Below are 22683 nucleotides of genomic sequence, written 5' to 3'. Positions count from 1 at the left end.
TATATATATATATATAATGTGTAATGTATCATGTGTGAAATTATCAGAAATATAAGTGTTATGTAAAGAATCCCTTCCTTTTTGTTATCTTACAACAAACTCCAATGGCAAGTGTTCCCAGATATCATAAGACTGTCAGAGAATTGTCTGACACCATTAGTCTTTGTTGACATGATTAAGATTTCAAATGGGTGCTTTGGTACCAAAGGACCTACTATATTCTCAGAGAGGACACAGATTCTTGTAAATATCGAATATAAAGCATTTATGCTGCCTCTTAGATTTATGAGTTATAACACTGAAAAAAGTAAAACAAATCTATAATAAAATAGTAAATAAATATATTGTGAGAAAAACACCTTTTTCTGTTTTTTAAAGTGTTGCTGTTGAGATAAGGTATCATGCATCCTAGGCTGCTCTTGAACTCTATGTAGCTGAGGATGATCTTAAACTTTTAATCAGCCTCCCCAGTTCCAAGAGCTTGGGCTGCCAGTCCTACTTTATGTGATTCTGGTGATGGAACCAGGGGCTTCATGTATGCTAAGCAAGGACTCTACAGACTGAGTTCCAGTCCCAGCCCTACCTTCCACTGTCTCAGCCTTAATCAATTTGCCTTTCTTTGTATACACACAGCATAGTTCATAGATGTTAATTGCCATGAATATGTATCAGCATAAGTATGAAGTACAACCCACAGTATCAATTACAAACTTCACCTCAATTACACAGTTGGCTTTCTATACTTGTTTTTCTCCAATTTCTTAAACTGTATTTATGCCCTTGTAAACATTCATGTCTTTTGTATTAGCTTTATCAGATGAAGCTAATTTCTTCCAGTTTCTGGGGACAGTAATTCGTTCTGCCATTTTAAGTAACATCATTGGGGTTTCTCATGCCCATCATGTTCCTAATTTTATTTCCTTTCATAATCTCTGTCTGTATGGTGTAGCTCTGTTTAGATTGGTGGAAGTTCACACTGTACCAGTCTATAAAGTCACATCAAATTGTAACAGGAAACATCAGTGAGCCAAGGAAAAATTCATTTATGTATTATATAACTAGAATAAATCATAATTTAAATGTAAATGTTAATTTTAATACAATTCATAGAATTTGAGCATTGCAAAACTGTCATTGAAAGCAGAAGCAATTTGATCAAATAAACTCCAGTACTGTTTATGACATGTCATTTAAGTGAATTAAATTTCATTTATTGCTAAAAATATAAATGGCGAATCTATGACCTAAGCACAGTGTCATTTTAGGTAAAAAAGAGACGGAAAGTAATAAAACAATCCTCCAAATACAAAGGCATGTAATTAGCAAACCCCAACTGTTTGCCTCATCATAAATTCATGTATTTTGTCATTCAGCTGATATTTACTGAGTACCTTTTCCGTGAGTTGAATAAAGTCTATACCCATAAGCAGCTTAAATTTCATTGAAAGAAATGGACAATTCTGGGAAAATAATTACTCAAGATAATTCCAGATTGTGGTAACCACTTGAAGGCGGTGAACGGAAAAGTAAAATGGAGCATGAGTTTAAGCATTCACTTTGGGTGGGCTCCTAGGTGAGAGCTTCTCCAAGGAGGTGGTTTTGAGGGAAGATGGGAGGGAAGGGCTCTGGGAATGTCAGCAGAATGCATGTTGTGGGCAGAGAGAGAGAGAGAGCAATTATGAGGGCTGAAAGATATTATGAGAGGACACAGTAGGAGATAGCATTGGGATGGAAGAGGAGCACTCGGCACTCCTGGTACAGAACTTTGGGTTCTTTTGGAAAAGCCCCTAACATATTTAAGAAGAGTGATAAAATCTAGTTTATGTTTTTGCGTGTCTAGTAGGCTCAGGGAGACAGATGGAGACTCAGCTCCTATAGTCACTTGTATATGAAGCTGTGGGACAGACTCAGAAGAGACACTGGGGATGGTAAGGAGTTGAGGCAGAATAGCCAATAGGACTGGCTAAGGGAAGGAAGCAGTCAGGAAGAACACCAGCTCTTGCAAACTTTCATGTTATAAACAAAAGAAAACAACAATTACCAAAGTATAAAGCTTAATGGAAAAAGAAGCAAACCAAAGTCACAAGAAGTATGTATATCACATTACATATGTCCTATGTACGCTGAGGGTTAATTCTCAGATTCACTTGAGAAACTTCAGAGACTCAGGCTACCTGGATTGCTAGCTCAGAACTACCCAATTTCACTTCAGTTTAAAAAATTTAGTGTAGCTCCATCTTATTTTTCTATTTCTAATACAGAGTACAATGCCCCTCACAGTGAACAAAGCCTGCGTTGGCAAGTTCAATATTAATTTCTGTTCTTACTTTCCTTCAGCAGATGCATGTATTTAAAGAAACTACTATGTGCTGAGCAGAACACTCACTTCTTTGCACAGAGATGAAGTTCATAACAGCATGTGTTATGTTCTAGGGCTTTATGCTCTTCTACAATATCGTGCTGCTTCATTGATCAGAAAATACGTATCTGCAAATCATTTAGAACTATTGCTTCATGGCTCTGGGTAGGTCTTCAGTGGAAATATTATTATAAAATAATGACTTAGAAATGAAAGACTAAAATAAAGGGCATAGTGATTCCTCCCTAATTAAAAAAAAAAAAGTAAAGGTACCAGTTGTTCTAAGGAAGTGACTCTGCCAACAGGGGTCACTCTCTAAGGGATCAAGAGAATATCAGTTTACTTAGGTCAGAACATCAAGCGGTAGATAAATGGCTGTATTTCAACAGCTGCAAAGTCTACAGAATTCAGTGAAGCGTAAAAAATGGATCAAAGCTAATACTGATAAATTTTAGTTTTGAGGACGGTTGGGAAAAACAAACATGAAAAGAAAGGGAATAGTGTTTACCACCATTCCTGGTCACCTGAGATACATATAGAATCATCTCATGCCACAGCATCTTGGAGGCAAATGAGAACTGCCTAAAGAACGCACATGGGTGCTTTGGTACAAGTAGTTAAAGGGCCATTTGATTTTCATATCCTCCAGCCCCCTCACACGTCATCAGAAGACTTGTAAAGGAAAATGGTTATCAAGACTTTCATCACTCCTTTTCATGACAGCTAAGGCTATAAATCAAGGCCCCTAAGAGAGACTTTTTTATCCTCTTCTTTTTGGATTTAAGTACTAACAACACATATTGTCATGTCTCTTCTAGAATCACAACGACGGCTGCCTGTATGATGGACTTGAGGCGATATCCACTGGATGAACAAAACTGCACCTTGGAGATTGAAAGCTGTAAGTCCCTGAGGATCCAGACAGGCTGGATTCCCGTTTAAGGTTCCCCTTAGTCACAAGCCTACTCTGCAAGATCATGTCCCGTACTAACAACACATATTGTCATGTCTCTTCTAGAATCACAACGACGGCTGCCTGTATGATGGACTTGAGGCGATATCCACTGGATGAACAAAACTGCACCTTGGAGATTGAAAGCTGTAAGTCTCTGAGGATCCAGACAGGCTGGATTCCCGTTTAAGGTTCCCTTTAGTCACAAGCCTACTCTGCAAGATCATGTCCATATTCATGTCTCTGCAAAGGTTATCAGAGGATGTGAAAGTTGGTGGAGGCCTGCACTGACCTCTCCTCTAAGTAATGCCACCAATTTCTTTCTCCTATCTCTAAATCCATGGGAAACATATTTAGCAAAAAATATAATTCACCAATAAAAGGAGGATGCTAAGACCTTGGAAGGAGATCATAGGCTGTTCTAGGCATTTAAAGTATGAAATTGGTACAAACAGCTAAGACAGACTTGATGAAATAAGTAGAGGGGACAGGATGTCATAAAGTATCCTAATTGTCCTTGCAACTTACTAATTTTATCCCTTCTAATTGTCAAATAAATGTGACTTTCAAGAGCAGTTGCATTACTTATATGGTTTGGATTGATGGCATGGTTACTGTCGTTTTTGCTTGAAAAAACTAATTTCAGCATCTAAAACATCTTATTAGGCCATATAAAAAGCATGACTTCTCTCTGTCTCTGTCTCTCTCTCTCTCTTTCTCTTTCTATCCATTTATTCTATTTATGTACTCACCTGTTTTGTAATGTGCTTGTTTTCCTATACCATAGTTTTCTTTCTCATGTTGAGAAATCGGTCTCCTGCCATGCTTGGTGAGCTGAAATGTTAATTTCATGATCTTTCTGCATTTCAGAGATCATGAGGAGGTGTTTTAACAGGAAAAGTTAATTCTGAATCTCTTTTATGTCATCAATATGTTGGAACATTTTTCAAACCTTATCCCAATACATACTTGGAAGCCAACTATTCTTACATCCTATATTCTAAATAACATGTAGCTGAACCATAAGAAAGCTTCCACCCTTTAAGAGAAAATTAAGCTGTGGCAAGCTGTATGAATGCAAACTACTGCTCCAAGCAGAAATACAGCTTTCATAACATATCTGGGTATTTTTGCCCATTTCAAAAGACAACTTTTGGGGATAAATAAATTCTTTACACCCAAATGTAAAGAAACTGACTACATACTTACATCCCAGAATCATTGTTATGTGCAAATGAATACTTTGCCTTCCAGAATGAGTTAATGAAACCAGTCTGTGGAATTTCCATGATTAATTTTATGTAAATATCTTCAGGATGGCATTGCATGTTGCTTGTATTAAACGTTTGGAGCAATGAGTCTCAAAGACCTAATTCTTTGCCAGTTTCAGAGGCTTGATAGGAGGATAGCTTAGCAAAAGTTTGCTGCTGGGTACCACTTAGGCTATTGTGATGAATTTAATTCTGGATGTAAAATTTTACCGCATTTGCATGTACATGGATGTGGAGCTTCCAGTGATCTGTGTTGTCAAATATAATTTCAGTCTTCTGTGTTTTAAAAAGTATTCAAAGTTCCAGTCTCATTATCACCAGTATATAGCACAATGAGGCTATTTACTATGAGGTTATTTAGCTGATGCCACTCAGAAACGAAGACTACTGAAAAGAAGTAGGGACAGAATTTTACATGTCTTTGAAATGGGAATAGATAGGTGTTTATTCGGTTACAGTCTGAGCCACCTCAGTGAACATCAGTGTCTGCTATATGAACACATGACACCTTGAGCCCTCCTCAAACAGTAAGGATGTCTTTTGCATCAATCCGTGTTCTAGTTTTCTGCTGGGGACTTGTGAACTGTTTGTCTCCCAGTGGAACCCACTGATAGGCTGTCCACATTACTAAAACCTCAGAGGGTCCTTTTTATTCTTTGTTTTACAGTTTCTAGGCCTGTTGGGCAGACCAACATCATTGTCTCAGGCAGTAAGTTCTGCATTCTAGATCTCAATGTCAGTGGTTTTTCAATCCATCTGAGCCTTTGTGGGTTCTACAAAGATTCAAAAAGGGTAGAATTTTCTCAGTCGCTCTTTTATAAGCCACATTACAGAGAGATACCAAGTGTTTGCCAGGTACTTGATCTACACACCACACTTTGTGACCGCTCCAGACACTAGTTTTTAATGGACCCTTACAGTGACTGAGTATTTGAGTCACTCTGAAAAACCACCAGAATTTTCATGGACAAAATTAAGTAAATTATAAGGTTGGCATAAGGATTAAAGAATAATATTGACAAAGAACCCATACTCAGTACATGATATGTCATAAAGAGCAATTCCAGTAGTGAATAGTAATAAGTATTATTTTAATAGTGCTAGTTTTCATCATTATACTTAAAACGTTCCATTCTGCCACAGCTCCACACTGATAACGAGAGGTAGTAAATCCAGCCAAAGACTTTCCCAATCTTTGTACATTTAACTGTGATCCTTGCAATGACATTCCAGAAAAATCTCATTGTATTACCATCCATCTCCTTACACAATAATTCAACCAACTGTGCTTAAAATATAAAACAAAATTTTAGTTCTGTCTCAAGAAACAATTAGTAAGTTGTTTCCAATTTCAAATATGAATGTTTAAAATGCTTTAACATTTACATTTAGATGAAGTGGGGAGGTGGTCCATTTGTAAATCTCATCCATTCCTAGTCTTAATATTTAAACTGACCAAATACTACAACCACCTGGTAATCATTTAAAACTTCTGTGGTTAATGTAGGAAGAGGTCCCACATGTGCATGTGAAAGTGAGTCAGTACATGAGCATCTCTTCTTCTTGGAGATATTCGCTGGTTTAAGAAATCAGAAAACAGAAATTGCCAGCTTTCTTACTGAATTCAAGTTTGGATATCATAAAATAACTTTGTATTTGCTTATTAGCAAAATAAAAGCCATATTTTCTTTAGGTAACAGTTTTATTCTGTGCACAGTGAAAAGGTCAAGATAGATTTATACACTGAAGCATTAGATTCTTAAGTACAAATTTATCATGACAAATTTTAATAGGCTTTGCACCCAGTTTACATTATATACTAGCTAGAACTTCAGTAAATGTAGCTTTAACAACTTAGAAGCATTGAAAACATACTGTATTTTTCTACCAAAATAAAAGTCACCATCACCTTGTCAGGAATTCTAGAACACAGGAGGTAATACACAAATGTGTCTCAGGGGAAAATTGATAACACTGATGAAGGCTGGTTTTGAATATAGGTATAATAGTTAAATATGGCTTCTTCAAGTTAACTAAACAGGGAGCAACAGCTGTTCTTCAAACTGTTTATCTGTAAAAACCATGTTTTATATGGCTAATGAGCTAAGCAAGATAGTTTCTGTGCCCTGCTTGCCACTGGTATTTTTATAGTAATAGTTCCTATCATTAAAACAAAACCATTATTACTTTCAAATTATTCCCAGAATATTGTACACAGTTAGACTCACAATGTTTTAAGAGATTTAGCAACAAGAGCAACCAAACCGAAATGTGAATATATACAGAGCTTGAAGATCCAGAAGAAACAGGAGTTTAGGATGCGAAGATTCATTTACCTTGAGGAAGGAAAATTGAGGCTAGAAGGGAGACAAGGCGTGTTTGAACAGGGTAGCTTCTTTTCAAATAACTGCAGGATTTCCTCTTAAGGGAGCTGACTGTATGTGCCCTATGGTAAAACTAGACTAATGCTCAAAAATGCCAGGAGGCAATTTGGGTCAGAAAAGTTTAAGAAAAACTCTTGGCAATTACAGCTAATGAAACCCAGTTGAATGCCCGAATTCTGCAAGATCATTTCCTGGAAGTGAAGAAATTATTTTATTGGGAAAGTGATGAGATTAGATGATTTCTAAGTAAATGTGGGCTGAGGGTTACTCACCACCAGCAAAATCAGAAAGATTTTAATTAAAGGACCTTGAGGCAGTACTGGCTTGTGTGAGGGTGTAGGTCCCATCTGCAGATTTCTCTGGGAGCTTTGCTATTTAAGAAAAGATAAAATGCACATCCCTGTTAAAGTATGTGTGTGTGTGCATGCGTGTGTGCATGAGTGCATGCATGTGTGTGTGCATCTTTCTCTGCTGTTATTTTTCTAGCTTTCTTTCTTTTCTCAAATTTCCCTTTTAAGAATACATTTTATAATCTAATCTAGGCAGAATAATGCTAAAACCCTAGTGAAATTCTTTTGTCTCTTAAAATAATCTAAGCCTTTCTGTATCTTCTCCTTTTTTTAAGGCTCAATACAAGAAAAGATATGTATAATTGTTTATATCTTCACTGGAGGGGAAGGGGGAGAGTGGAAATGTTAAGTAATGAATCTACCAAGAATTGCAAATGGTCTTTGAATTATTTTCAATTACAAAAATATCCCTATGAAACTCCTGTGAGGCTTAGTTATCAAAGAAAAACCAAAGAGCATTGCAAATACACACTGGAGTTGCTACATACAAATTCATCTGGATTTGGTGCTCTGATTTGAAAGCTGCTAAAATCGTATGTAGTAATGTAGAAGGAAGGCTTTTATCTTCCATTCCTTGCTAGGTTTGATACTTTGTTGGAGTGGGAATCTTGACTAGGAATTGTTATCCCCTAGTGACTAAAGACGAAAGGTTCGTCTAGAACTCCTAACACGGTAGAACTGCTATGACTTCTGACTTTGATGTATGTCTGGACTTGAAGAATTCTGCTCTCTCAGGCCTTTCATCTTTTGGGTTACTACGCTGATTATAAAACATGTGTCTTAATATGGAATTTGGACTCTTTTGATCTAAAATGTCCTTCTCAGTAAAGAGAAATTTTTCTTTACCCATGCAATCACCTCTTTTTATACTCTCTGTTTTCCCTGCCTAAAATTCTCACTAAATAAATGTTGGGTCTCTTATACCAACATATCAAAGATTTGAACTACATCTCACAAAGTTTTGTTTTTAGATTGCTATGTGTTTTAATTTAATGTAAAAGAACCTGATGGTAGTGAATGCTTTCTCTCGGCAGCTATGCTTTTGAGTTTTAAGAACTCAGTTTTTGATTGTTCCCTCTCCATAGTCACTGCTCTTAGGACTTTGTATTTATTTTGCAAATTATCTTCTTATTTCATTGGAGGTGTGTTTATTCGTTCATTCTTTTTCATGCTGAGAATTTTCCTCACATGGTTAATGATCTTGGTAGTCATTTCATGTTTCTATGTAAGCGTAGCATGATCACAACAAATAGTTGACATGGGTTTTCTGAACCTATTTAAGTTTTTCCAGAACTTTTATAGGATTGCTTCCGTAACCAGATTCTAGGAAGTTTCATGTTCATCAGCTTTCCTCTTTGGTAAAGTCATAACCCAGAACTTTCATAGATAACTAAGACTTGAGGTTCAGGATTTTTAAAAATCTTTCTTTTATCCCTCCTTTCTGGAATTGAAGTGACTCTGATCCTTTTATCCAACCTTTGCAGAGCTGCTCAGAACTACTTGGAGCTCTGCTCTAACTCTCCTTTCAGAACAATATCTTAACTAGGAATCCATGCAGCCCTACCTCTCTTGAGGAACTATCTCACATCATAGACCCATATGAAATCTCTGCATCCAACTTCATGACAAGAAGTAGCTTCCTTTGAGGGAGCACATGGCCAAGCCCCAGGGTCAAGCCCTGCTTGTTTTTGGAACTTTCCTAGAGACAGGTTCTGTTTTCTACTGTTATTATGGATTTATTACTATTTTTTTCCTTTTATGCTATTCCCATGACACTGAAGTAGAGCTGGAAAGGCAAAAATATCATCTTACACTAAAAATTTCTTCTTTCACATGTTTTTACTTAACTGCATATATGGAAATTCAACCTCACTTCAAAAATTTAAGTGCATATTACAAATATCTTACTATCTGAAATAGTTCTATAATATAATTTATATTTCCCACCTAGTGTTCTACAATCATAATTTATTTAATCAGTTACCTATTCCTATTTTAAAGTTATTTCTGTTGTGTTGCTATTCTAAATGATATGTGGTTTTATATGAATAAGGTTATTATTAAATATAATAATGACTTTATGTCATATGTATACACCTATATATATATATCTTTGTAGATATAATATATAATTGTGCTGTGCAATATGGTATATAAAGTTGAATTTACATTAATTAGAATAAAATTAAGTTAAAAATTCCTTTATTAAATTATGCTTATTTTCATATATTAATAACCATGTATAGCTAAGTGCTGCCATATGGGAAAGTGAAGACAGATAAAGCATTTCCATCATCTCAGAACAGTCTATTGAACAGCACAAAGATAAAACATGAATTATTAGAAGCCAAATTGCCCCATCATAGAAAACATGCAGTTTAAAATATTTTGATGCTGCTGTTTAATGAATGTGACAGTGTCTACACATGCTTCCAGACTGAGGGTTTTTTTTTTTTTTTTGTCTTTTTGAGGCAGGGTCTCCCAGTGGCCACAGCTGGCCTGGAACTCACTATGTAGACCAGGCTGGCCTTGAACTCACAGAGATCCACTTGCCTCTGCCTCCCGAGTGCTGAGTACTGGGACTAAAAGGCGTGCGCCACCACACCCGGCCAGACTGAGGATTCTATAATATCACTTCTTCACACTTACTTTATATTGATGATGTTATTCAGTGAGACAGGTTATACGGCCATATTCCACAATATAAAATGGCTTGGTTGAAAGCAGAAAGAATATAATCACAAAAGGACATTAGAATTACTTTACACCCTATAATGTTGAATAGATTAGATAGCAAGGTAAGATGTCTCTTTTATAAGGTGGCAGTGTCTGGCAAAGAATTATTTTGTACTCAAATACCATCACTTATAATGTTCACCAGTACCTTCATAAGAATACTAAAACCCTACAGTTATATTAATTTCGTTATGTGATTGTATTTTTTTTGAAAATCACTAAAATGTAAAGAAGGCCTGAAGTACATTAGAATTCAGTTATTGCTGTATTTGCAAAAGAAATCACGATTTTATTAGTCTTAATTGGGTAAAGCAAAAGAAGCCTAATTCGGTGTTCTCGAATTAGTACTTCCCACTTTCACCTGCTCTCTTGGCTCATTTCCCTCAACACATCATTAGGCTATTACTGACATGATGTGCAAAGTGAAAAGTTTATGAAGCTTATGTGTGTAGCGTAGCAAACCTGCTGACCCAAAAGGCAGCCTGTGGGTCTGGCTGTACTGTATTCTTTTGGAAGTAGTCAAAACTTTCACAGATGCTTTCTGGCATTCAGAATTTTAGAGACAGGAGGGAAATCTTTTAGTGGTAGACACAGCCCCTGTAACATCATAACATTGCAAGAGCCTGGATATGAATACTATACAAAACCTGAGTATATTGAGCCCACTGGCTTCCATCCCTCAGCTGTTTTGAATCCACTGGTCAGACAAAGGAGCCCAGAGTAACATACTTCTCTGACACTGTTTGGTAAGCTCAGCTATGCAGGTCAGGACTGTGTTGGCACAGTACTAGACTTTCAATTTAAGGACAAGCTGGGGGCAATGGAAAGGACACAGATTTCCATTATGCTTCCTAAATGGAAGCATTTCTGTAGAATGAAATGAGTTCCAAAGACTCAGAACAACTGGGTGTTTGATGATATGCTGCTGTTGCTCAACAAACCCACATTGGGTATCTTTACCTTTCTGAAACTGATCTCTAACTTCTTCTAAGTTTCTACTGCTAATTTGCTTCCTGCTTTGAAACTGTCCAATTAATCTAAATGTGCAGAGTAAGAGCATGTGATGAATGTCTCTGTGGCCAGCTTGTAGGGGAGAGGGAGGAGTGAAAGTCAATGTTTGTTTAGATTCCCTTTAGGCTCAGGAACAGTGCCGATGATGCTGTCATTCTGTGAAAAGTGTCTCTTCCTGGATGTCCTTCAGATTATATTGGATCCTAATTAGGTGAAAATGCCACATCTGTGAATTGCTTAGTGTTCTGGGGAAAAGCTGGAGAGTGCTTGTGAAGCATGATGCTCACACCATAAGCCAAGAGGCAAACACACCCTCAGACCTTTCCTGCAGCCCTTCCAGAAAACACCTTTTGTTTCTGTTTGATAGCTGCAGCCCACTGAACTGTGATGCACACTGACTTTCCTCACTTCCTAAACTTGGACCCTTGCCTTTCCGCTTGAATATTTCCCTCTTTCCATGGACTTTGGAGATGCTAGTTACTGTGCAGTACTTAGTCAGAAATTGGACATCTATATCAGACCCCTTTCCCCAGATTAGGGATCATCTCTGAAGAGGGGATGGAAAAATTTATAAGTCTTAGAGGTGGGGGATGACTACAACAAAATGGTGTTTTCTGGACATGACAGGGCAGTTGCACACATAAATTCACAGTGCTGGCAAGAGTATGCCCATTACCTGAACAAACTAAAGACAGAAGGTTCTAGCATACAGGTGGGTGGTGGCCATGAATCCACCCCCAACTAAGAAGCAATTGGTAATTGCTACTAGGAGAGGGGAAATCAGTTTTCTTTAAGGTTGTGAACCCTGGTAGGTGAGACACACCCCAGGGGATGACCCACACCCAAGAGTATATGGGTAGTACAAATTGAACGTGATAGGTTACAAAAACCCCAGAAAGAACACAAAGTAGGGCGGGTAGGGAAGAGGGGTATATCCGGGAGGAATTTGGTGGCAGGGAATATGCTCAAAATACATTACATGAAATTCTCATAGAATTGACAAAAAAAAATTTTTAAGTTCTCTTTAGGTTTTGAAAATCAAGTACCTCTCTTCATGAGGACTTCCAGAGACTACACTCCACCCCTGTGGCAAGATTCATTATAGTCATCTTAGTGATTATTATATTATTACATCATGATTATTTTCACCATAAGCAGTAGGAATTACCCTGGATTAAATGTTGGTTTCTGTGCTGTCTATATAGACACTTGGCCTCACTCAACCATCCCTTGAGGAAACTCCTAGATTATTTAATTTACATATGAGGATGTGAGACATTGTAAGATGTGAGAATTTGTGAGATTTAAAAGGCCAGCAAGTATTAGTTAAGATTTAGTCAAAGGACATAGAACCCAGTGTAGCTAGTTAAAGCATGGGAGGATTTATTTGGCTTACAGAATCCCTGAGTGGATTGGAAAGCAGACACCAGTTGAGTTTCCAGTATAACTCCTAGAAGGCCTCGGAGCCTTCTGTTGTGAAAGCAGCTTCTACTGCTGGGGTTCTGTAACCACCAGATGAATATAGAGGCCACCACTCAGCAGCTAGACCAGAACTACATCCTGTTTGCTATGTAATCTATGCTAATACACTAGCTATGTACTGTACTCTCTCCACTCAGTCCAGTTCTGAATTAAAGTCTGTAGTAAGAATTTATGATTTGCAGATCCCACATGGTGTTCAGAGCAGTAGAGCAACATGAGCTCAGGGAACATAATTCTCAGTGGGTGAAAGTAGCCTGTATCAAATAGTAACTAAGCTGGGATTTTAGTTCAGGTTGGGTACGTACGCAGAGGACTGTGGTACTTTTAAGGTTGTGGCATCCGGAGGGAAGAGGGAAAGAATGAAAGAAAGAAAGAAAGAAAGAAAGAAAGAAAGAAAGGAAGGAAGGAAGGAAGAAAGAAAGAAAGAAAGAAAGAAAGAAAGAAAGAAAGAAAGAAAGAAAGAAGGAAAAGAAAGAAAAAAGAAAGAGAGATATTCCCCATCTGCCTGCACAACTAGAAGATGGGTGCAGACCAAGTACTGCCAAGTACACATAACTTTTAGATGGAGCTTCACAGCCTAGGAACAGCTGACCAGAGACACAGAGCCTAACAGGGAGGGCAGCAGTAAGAGCAGGTGGGTGGCAATGGTCAGAGTCACATATCCACGGCATCTGCAGTGAACCTCAGGTGGTGACACTGTGGAGGTGACACTGACGATGAATACTGAACATGATAATTTTGAACATTGCTTCTGACCACACGGCTTCCACCACTGGACTGTCTCTTGCCTTCAGTTACCCCTTTGCTGTCAGTGTCATAAATGCCTTTTCTATCTGATTTAGTCCAAGAAAGTTCCGTTACCTGTAGCTAAAGACTGCACACTTTTTAGTGGAAGAATACTGTACTGTGTCATCTTTTATATCCTATGGTGCTCTGTGGATGACAGTCAGAGAATACATTGATTTATTTCATTCACCAAAGCTTGCTGTAGCAGCAGAACTTACCAACACAAAATGTAAAATAATGAAATGAGAAGTACTCACAAATATGTGTCCCTCTGTCCTATTCTATTATGTAAATGCTTTTGATTACTCAAATGAAAATATTAGATACTTAATATAAGATTTACCCATACAATGTATCCCCCATATATATGATCTATGATTATATATAATTTATTGGACACTTGTCATAAACTAAGTGCCTTGCATTCTTTCCCTCATTTTAAGGTGTCAACCCTATGAAAATGATTAAACAGAGGTCATACAGCTAATAAAGTATAGTGTTGGAGCCAATCCCAGACAGCTTCTCCACATGGATCCTGCTCACAGTCAGCATCACTAAGCGATATCTGTAATAAAAGTATGATAGAAACAGTCTTAAAGTCATCCACTGTTCATGGATCTGGGCTTTAAGTTGCTTGAATTGCTTTAAGGCTCTAGCTCCTTTTACTCCCTGACAGTAAAGAAATGCTTTTAATTTGTCACTATCACTGTCTGAACATTAATAAATCCACAAATCTTTTAAATCCTTACCAATCACAATTTCTCTAATTATTGCTGATAAACAGGAATAAAAAGATTTATTTCTTACCAAAACAAAAGCAATCTTGTTAAATTAATGTATTTTAAATGCCCTTTTAAGAAATTATAGAGATAAATGTTGACTACAGTTATAAACTGCTACTTGAATAGAGATTTAATCAAATTTATTGCCAAACTGTAAAGATTAGCATACAAAAATGGGGAAAAATGCACTAGAGATGAACTGCCCTTGGGTTGAGCAATGATGACTGTTTTCAATTATAATTATATTAGAATCACTTAACATATAAACACAAAACAGACCATTACAAATTGCTTATATATGCAGAAAAGTTGTGATTTGACTATATCTAAATTTTTCTGTTGTACTTTAAAAAATTTTATTTTTAGTTATTTTGATCTTACATGTATGAGTGTCTTTCCTGTATGTATGTAAGTGCACCTGTGTTGTACAATGCCTGCGGAGGTCAAAAAGGGGCATCGGATCCCCTAGAACTGGAGTTACGGACAGTTGTCGACTGCCATGTGGGTGCTGGGAACCAAACTTGGGTCCTCTGCAAGAGCATTCAGTCCCCTTAACTGCTGAGCCATCTCTCCAGTCCCTGTCCTTTGTACTTTCAGTAAAGGTCATGCCAGCTAGATGCATTTTTTTTTTTTTCTTCTTGAGACAGGGTCTCTCTGAGGCCCCAACAAGGCCAGAACTCACTATGTAGAGCAGACTGGCTTCAACCTCGGAGTTCCACCTGCCTTGACTCCTCTGCAAGAGCATTCAGTCCCCTTAACTGCTGAGCCATCTCTCCAGTCCCCTGTCCTTTGTACTTTCAGTAAAGGTAATGCCAGCTAGATGCATTTTTTTTTTTCTTCTTGAGACAGGGTCTCTCTGAGGCCCCAGCAAGGCCAGAACTCACTATGTACAGCAGACTGGCTTCAACCTCAGAGTTCCACCTGCCTTGACCTTCTGAGTGCTAGGATTAAAGGCATGAGCCACCACTCCCAGCTGGATACACTTATCACTTATTTATTTATTTACATGTCTCACTTTATATCTCCGGTTGACCTGGAACTCCCTATGTTGTCCAGTCTATTCTCAAATTCGTGGCAATTCTCCTACTTCACATTTTTCCAGGTACTGATGCTATAGGCGTGGCCTACCACACTTGGCTCAACTTTTTTGAATGTGAGGACACATTAACAAAACATTCCTGAAAGTTTAGCAAAAAAGATGCTTCTAATTTGGCATATAGAACCTAAGAATAGCTACCCCACGGAAGCACATCCTATGCTCTGCACTTTAGACAATCCACTCTGCCTGAGTCATTTCGAGGTTTCCTCAAAGTAGCTACTTAGGCAGGGACAATGTCAGCCATCTTTCAAAGATGAGGAAATTGAAGGTTAGATATTTTTAAAAGAAAATTTGGGGATTGGAAATAATTTAATCCCCCAAATCTAGCAATTTTAAAAGCGGTTTCCAAGTTTTATTTAGGTATAATTGACAAAAAAATAAAACAACCTGAATATACACATCAAATACAATAAGATGTCTTGATATATACATATATTACATATATTACAATATATTGTAAATGCTCAGTCTGATCATTTCACCACGTAGCAGGTGTTTATTCACCTAGTTAATAAAAGCAATGAAGGCTTAAAACTGAAGCTTATATTCAAGTTTAGCATACTTACTGATATCTTGCCAGATTTGGGACATCATGGGAAAATTTGGAAGACAATACGTTTAGAAAGGAAAGAAAGAAGGAAGGAAGGAAGGATGAGGGAGGGAGGGAGGGAAGGAAGGAGGGAAGGAAGTTGCAAGGAATAGATCTGTTATAAACAAAAGGGAATTTGTGGTGTTCATTTTAACCACCTTTCTTTTTGAAAATAATCAATATGAAAGCTTTGTCAGTGTTTCCTGGGGGTGGGGGAGCAGGCCATTTGCCTAATTCTCCATTGTCAAGCAGGAGATGAGTGTCAGGCCTGAATTCTGAGATATATCCTGCCCAACATGCACAGAACTCATGGTTGTAGGACCAGCACCTGCCTGGGAGCAGTGTTAGGAATTTCTAAGACTTTATTTCCTTATAGGACTAATCTACATTGCTAACTTTTGAGGCCTGATTTCTGATAGTTTACGTCTTTTAGTTGATTATGATGGACATCCAGAACTCAAAAGTAGAGCACCAATATTTGAAGACAATTTCTGCAGCACAGTATGCTAAATAGTAAACAATAGTTATTATTTTCCCCCAGGTTCATTGTCTTTGCTCTGATCTTTTGCTTTTTTGCTTAGTGTTTTGAGAAATACAGAAAGAGGTCTTTGATACCTTTTCCCAGACTTTCCTTTTGCATTCTTCATCACAAATGCCCAAAAGATGGTTAATAACTACTGTATTCCTACACTCCATGTTAAGTTGAAGAGAATTGCCTCTAGGTGCCTGCAGGAAGGGATTCGGAGTGGGATGGACAGCCTTGGCTCTTAGCCCCAGAGAGGGAAGTTACTGCACTAAGGAATTGTGCTTGAAGAAACTTAAGGATAGCGAGTCCTTTCTTTGCCTACAATATATTTTCTTGCCCCCTTTGGTTTGCTTGCTCCTATTCATATTTAGATCTGAACTCAGTGTTGATTTCTTAAGAAATCCTTCATCGATTTGTGTCTCTTGAAGTTTCTTCATAGAAGTTTTCGCTGCTGTAATAATCATTTCTGCTATTTTATAATCAATGTCCACCATATTTCTTAACTATAAGCACCATGAGGTAAGTATCTGGCTTATTTTATTCATCATTACACCCAAACTGATGAATAAAAAGCACTGTAAAACAGAATCAAAGTCTCACAGATTCCTAGGGCTGGAAAGAGAGATAAGTGAATGTATGGACAGATAGATAAATGGGTGGGTAGATGGGTGGGCTATTTGTTTTCTGAAAATGTTCCTGTGAGTTTGCTGCTGCTTTCTTTCTTGAATGTATGATAAAATTCACAAGTTAAATCATCTGGGCCTGGAATTTTATTCTAAGGAATTTTTGATAAATCGAGTGTTGAATGGCTATGAGATTTTAATAGACGTGATTTTCTTTTCTTGTGTCATTTTGGGAAACTGTATGTTTCATGAAGTTTTTTTTTTCTTTTTCTTTTAAAAAATATTTTATTTATTATTTATATTTTATGTGTATGAGTGCATTGCTTGCATGTAGGTAGGTGTCATATAATGCCCATGGAGGTCGGAAGAGGGCATCAGATTGCCCTGGAACTGAAGTTATGGACAGTTATCAGCCACCATGTGGGTGCTGGGAATTGACCTAGGTCCTCTGGAAGAACACCCAGTGCTCTTAACCTCTGAGCCATGTCTCCAGCCCCCCAGTTTTTTTTCCTTGAAGATAGAATTTACATAAAGTTGCCATTTGAATTTGCTTATTCTCTTATCCCCTCACAGAATCTTGGCCCTGATTCCTTTTCCTTCTTTGACATTGGTGATCTGTGCTCTCTGCTGATAATCTAGCCAGGTGTTTGTCAGCTCTGTTAGAGTCATCTTTGGGCTCTGGCAATTTTCTTTGTTTTCTATTTTGTTCCATTGATTTCTATGCTTCAGTTTTTGTCTTTTTACAGACCATTTGGAATTGCTCTATTCATCTTTTCCTAGATTTTTGCTTTTAAGCGAGTCTTTGAACTACTGATTTGAATCTGCCTTCAAATATAAGACCTTAAAAATACAAATTTTCCCCTAAGCCCAGATTTATTTCCTTTCCCAAAATGTTATTTTTGTGATCATTTTTTCCCAAAATATCTTCTAATTTGTTTTGTAATTTCATTTTTATATCATGAATTATTTAAGATTATGTTGCTTTACCACTAGTAAGTTAGAGTTCTTTATAAAATGGAGGGGATATACCAGGTAGCCACTATGTTTTTTTTAGTTCATAATAGTCTCATGATTCTAGTTTACTTGGATATCTATCTGATCATTTCTCTATGAAAAAGAGCAAAGAGGCATCATAAATACTATCAAATAGACATCATACATACTATCACATAGACATCATACATACTATCACATAGATTTTTACATTTTAAAAAAAGATTTTATTTATTATTTATTATTTTTATGTGTATGCATGTATTGCCTGCATGTAGGTAAGTGCACCCATTCATGCAATGCCTGCAGAGGTCAGAAGAGGCTGTTGGATCACCGGGAAATGGAGTTACAGACAGTTGTTAGCTGCCATGTGGGTGCTTGGATTCAAACCCAAGGCTTCTGCAAGAACAGTGAGTGTTCTTAACCTCTGAGCCATCTCTCCAAGCCCTGAGGTTAATTTTCTAGAGTATTCACAGTCCATCATGGTGGGAAGGCATGGTGGCAGGAGCTTGCCACTTAAACATCTTTATACCCCCATCCTACTGGCATCCTCCCATAATCCACCCCCACTGGAATTCATATATTCTGTCATTTGTTTAAGACCTATTGAGTCAAGTTAGTGTTCCCGATGTTCCTCAGTGCAAGTTCATCTCCTGAGGTCTAGTCAGCCTATCTAGAGTCCCTCGCTTTAGGAAGATCCCTCACTTTAGGAAGTTCCCTGCTCTTACTCACCCAGCAGTAATCAGCTGCCAATATTAGAGTTTTACATTTTTACATTTGAGTAAGAGACAGACAATCTCTGAGCACAGAGGTGTTTGTTAAAACCTGTCAGATTCAGCTTCATGGAAACCTGGGAAAACACATAGGACCCCAGTTCTGAATAGTTTTCCTTCAGTACTAGAGATCAAAATCATGGACTACATGCAAGGCAAGGGCTCTACCATTGCGTTTTATCCTTAGCCTTCTCTGAAATGCTTAACAATTTATAAACCTGTCACCCCATTTTTAAACTTTGTAGCCCACAGGTATCACTCTGGCCCCTCATCTTCCTGGATTATTCTTGATGTGCTGCACAGAAAAAGCCAGTTCATAAGAGTTAGGATTACAAAATGTTTCTTCCAAGTAACACAGTCCGATTCAGTCTTCTCTGGAACAACTGATGGACCGTCAGGCAATGTTTTGTCTTGATTTGATAGTGTACTCACCTTCATCTCTTGACCTTTATACAATAAAAGTGAAGAATTTTCCATGGTATTATGCTGATATTTGCTGCCACATTCTGTAGCTGGGAATCTGTTAGTTTTCTAATTAGAGAAATTATGAAACAATTTTACTTAGAACCTGAATAGAGAAAGTGAATGTTTCCTAATGCAACCTCCCCATTTGCTCTCTGGCATGCTTCCTACTACTAATATTACATACTCTTTGTTGTATATGATGTTATGTTTTCAAAACCTTATGAGAATTCAAAACATATTTCCAATAGAGCAATGCCTGGCTCCATCCTTTGAAAATAATTCACATTCAACTTACTCTTACTCTGATCTCTGCACCACCTGTGAGACTATCTCAGTAATTAAAGAAACTAAAGAAACTAAATGGAGTGGAGCTTACTAACATTTCTTTGATATAACAGGCTTTTAAAAACTCTGTCTCGTTAAAAATGACATGAGATTCTAAGAACCAAGGGAGGGGCATAGTTTGCCATTTTAAAACATATGCTCCTCCTTGACAAAGTTGGTTGAAGTAAACCTGTCAAATGCCAAAATGTAAAGTATTAAAATTTCAACAAAATGTCAAGAGAAATGGGAAAACCAGTGAATTTAAGAAAATCTGTCATGAAGATTGCCTTGCGTGTTTTTTTATGCCTGAGTTTGGGTGGCATATGGAAGTTTAAAAATATAACCTAATGATGTGTCTTTATGGTAAGAAGTTTATATAACCTAATTGTCATAAAACTGTCAGTTGCTTAATTTGTTAGTGTAATGAAATATGTGTATGCTTAGAACTTAGCTAATTCTGTCCAGCACTACTGACAGTCCCTGAACCATAAATTTTCTATGATTGACTTGTACTTGAAAGCTACGAGCCACACAGATAAAAATATGTATCACATTTTGATCCACTTATATAGGGTATAGTGCAAGAACTGGGGTGGATTTGGGACAGGGCTGAAAGCCTCCCATTATGGAAGAACAGTCAGCAGGCATTGGGAAGACACAAAGTGATCAAGGCCTGATCACTTATTACAAGTGTTGGTTTTCAGATTTAAATATTTTGAATGCTTTTATTTGGAAACCAAGCAGTTTTGCAAAATATTACAAAAGAGAATATATAGCATTACCATGATGATCGGCCACTTATTCTAAGGCCAACATTTCACATTACATGCCACATTCATCAAAACTAAATAATTAACTGGAAAATGCAGTAATTAATTGGGAAAATCCCAGAAACTAAGTTAGTCTTATTTGTGTTACATCTTATCTTTAAGCATCTTTTTCCTATTTGAGAATCAGATCCAAAATGTTGCACTTACTTACATGCCTTGTTAAACTCATGCATGTGAGTGCCTCATGCTGACTCAGGAGCTTGTCACTTTAGAAGATTACTCACCTGTCAAGCACTTTCTAGAGATCCCTAAATTTCAATTTGACTGATACTGTTTAAGACTGGCCCACTCAAATGTTTGATGCATTTCATTAAGAAGGCACATGAGGGGCTGGAGAGATGGCTCAGCGGTTAAGAGCACTGACTGCTCTTGCTGAGGACCTGGGTTCGATTCCCAGCACCCACATGGTGGCTACGCACTGTCCTTGACTCCAGTTCCGGGGAATCCAACACCCTCTTCTAACCTCCGCGGCACTGCACGACACGGGTGCACTCACATACATGCAGGCAATACACTCATACACATAAAATAAAAATTTAAAAAAAAAAAAGGCACATGAAATCCAGAAGGATGGATCTAAGAGCGTCAATGCAGATGTTCTGTGCTGAGTGCAAATCCCAACTTACTCTTTGAATTATCCATTAGTTTAAAAATAGGTTGTAAAGCTTGATCATATACAAAGTTATTTCATATTTTCTTGAATGGAAATACAGCTAGATATTATGCTTTATATATAATTCCTATTTTCATTGTCAGAGAACTTTATGAGGGTTACTTTTTAATATTTTATTTATTATTTTTATTTTATGTGTATGAGTCTATTGCTAGTATGCATGTTAGTGCACCCGTGTCATACAATGTTCACAGAGGTCATAAAAGGACATCAGATCTCCTGGAACTAGAGTTTCAGACAGTTGTTAACTGCCATATGGGTACTAGAAATCGAACCCAGGTCCTTTGCAAAAGCAGTTAGTGCTCTTAACTGCTGAGCCATCTCTCCAGCCCCATGAAGATTATTTTAGGGCAGTATTATAAGTATTATTTAGGCATTTAGAGAGGCATTATTATCACTATATTGGAATTGAGAACTTTTAAGTGCAAGGAAAATTTAGTGAATTTTCCAGTTTCAGAGATCATAATACCTATAAACAGCAAGCTTAAACCTGAAACTTTCTGACTCCAAAGCCAATGCTAATTATTCATTAAGAAATAAAAAAATTTAGTTTCTGGGTTTTTGATTCTTTCTTTGAGAGAAGCCCTTGGTAGTTGTTATTATAAAGATAAATTTTAGTGGTATATAAGTTATCCTAGAAATTTGTATTAGAAAGAGCTTCTTTAAAGAAAGATTTCTTTCAGCAATATTACAAATAAACACTACCAAAAAGTCCCTTAATCCTCTGTTTTATCTGTTTCTGATCCCTTCTTTTCTCCTCCCTCTTCTCCTCCTCTTCCTTCTTCCCCTCCTCATCCTCTTCATCCTCTTCCTCCTTCTCCTCCTCATCCTTGTCATCCTCACCTCCTCCTTACCCATTTTGTAACTATGTCACACACAAAGGTTTATGTACACATTCCATCTGCTCTTTGATGTATCTGAAAATATAACAGTGAGTATAAGGACATATTTGTAAAACAAATCTTAATATTATTGACATCCAGCATCAGGATGATATTTGTCAAAGATTCAAGGTTTTATTTTTCACACCTTTAACAACAAAAATATTTAGAAGATTAATTATGCACTGTTTTGGCATGGTGAACAGCCTAAGATCAGTTCTGGTACACCTACTAATTGGACCATCTGGATGATTGCACCTATTAAAGTTTTAATTCCTATTAGCTTAAAACCAATTTGGATGCTTCAAATTCTGGAAAGGCCTCCCTTGTTTGTTGTGATATGTGCACTGAATTGAGAAGTACATATCCTCTATTTCCACAGTCCAATTTTACAGATAAGAAGTCAATACTTTCCAGGTCATTGATCTGGCTAATGACAGAATCAAGGCTAGAACATCTGTGTTATACAGTATTCCTTGATATTCTGTTATGAAAAAAATGAGTGCCTTATTAGTTAAAATAACACTTCCAATTATAGTTATTTTCCATATATCTATATATACATATATAGATATGTATACACACTACATGAGTTTTGTATGTGATTTTATTTGCGTTTTTCTCCAACGATAAATGACATCATTATATTATGGAATATATCATCATGTAGCTTCAGAAGACAAATTAGAACATACAGATGGAATATTCTAATAAAAAGGGTGAAGATTTGATGATACAGTTAATTTTATGATATTTTATTGGTAGTAAAATACCTTCCTTATAAAAGACTAAAA

The 22683-nt window shown here is 37.1% G+C and overlaps 1 protein-coding gene across 2 annotated transcripts in view; it reads left to right on the top strand.

Annotated features, from left to right (window-relative positions):
* Gabrb2 (gamma-aminobutyric acid type A receptor beta2 subunit) overlaps nt 1-22683 on the top strand; it is a 246594-nt gene that overhangs the window by 141528 nt on the left and 82383 nt on the right. For both annotated transcript variants that reach the window (XM_008821671.3, XM_017795228.2), the window contains one exon: nt 3178-3260. In XM_008821671.3, coding sequence (XP_008819893.1) covers nt 3178-3260 — 83 coding nt within the window. The remainder of the gene's footprint in view (nt 1-3177; nt 3261-22683) is intronic.

Source organism: Nannospalax galili, unplaced genomic scaffold (genome assembly GCF_000622305.1).
Source record: "Nannospalax galili isolate Female #2095 unplaced genomic scaffold, S.galili_v1.0 scaffold667, whole genome shotgun sequence".
Classification (NCBI taxonomy): domain Eukaryota; kingdom Metazoa; phylum Chordata; class Mammalia; order Rodentia; family Spalacidae; genus Nannospalax; species Nannospalax galili.
Note: the sequence above shows the minus strand (reverse complement) of the source record. Positions and strands in the feature narration are given on the sequence as shown.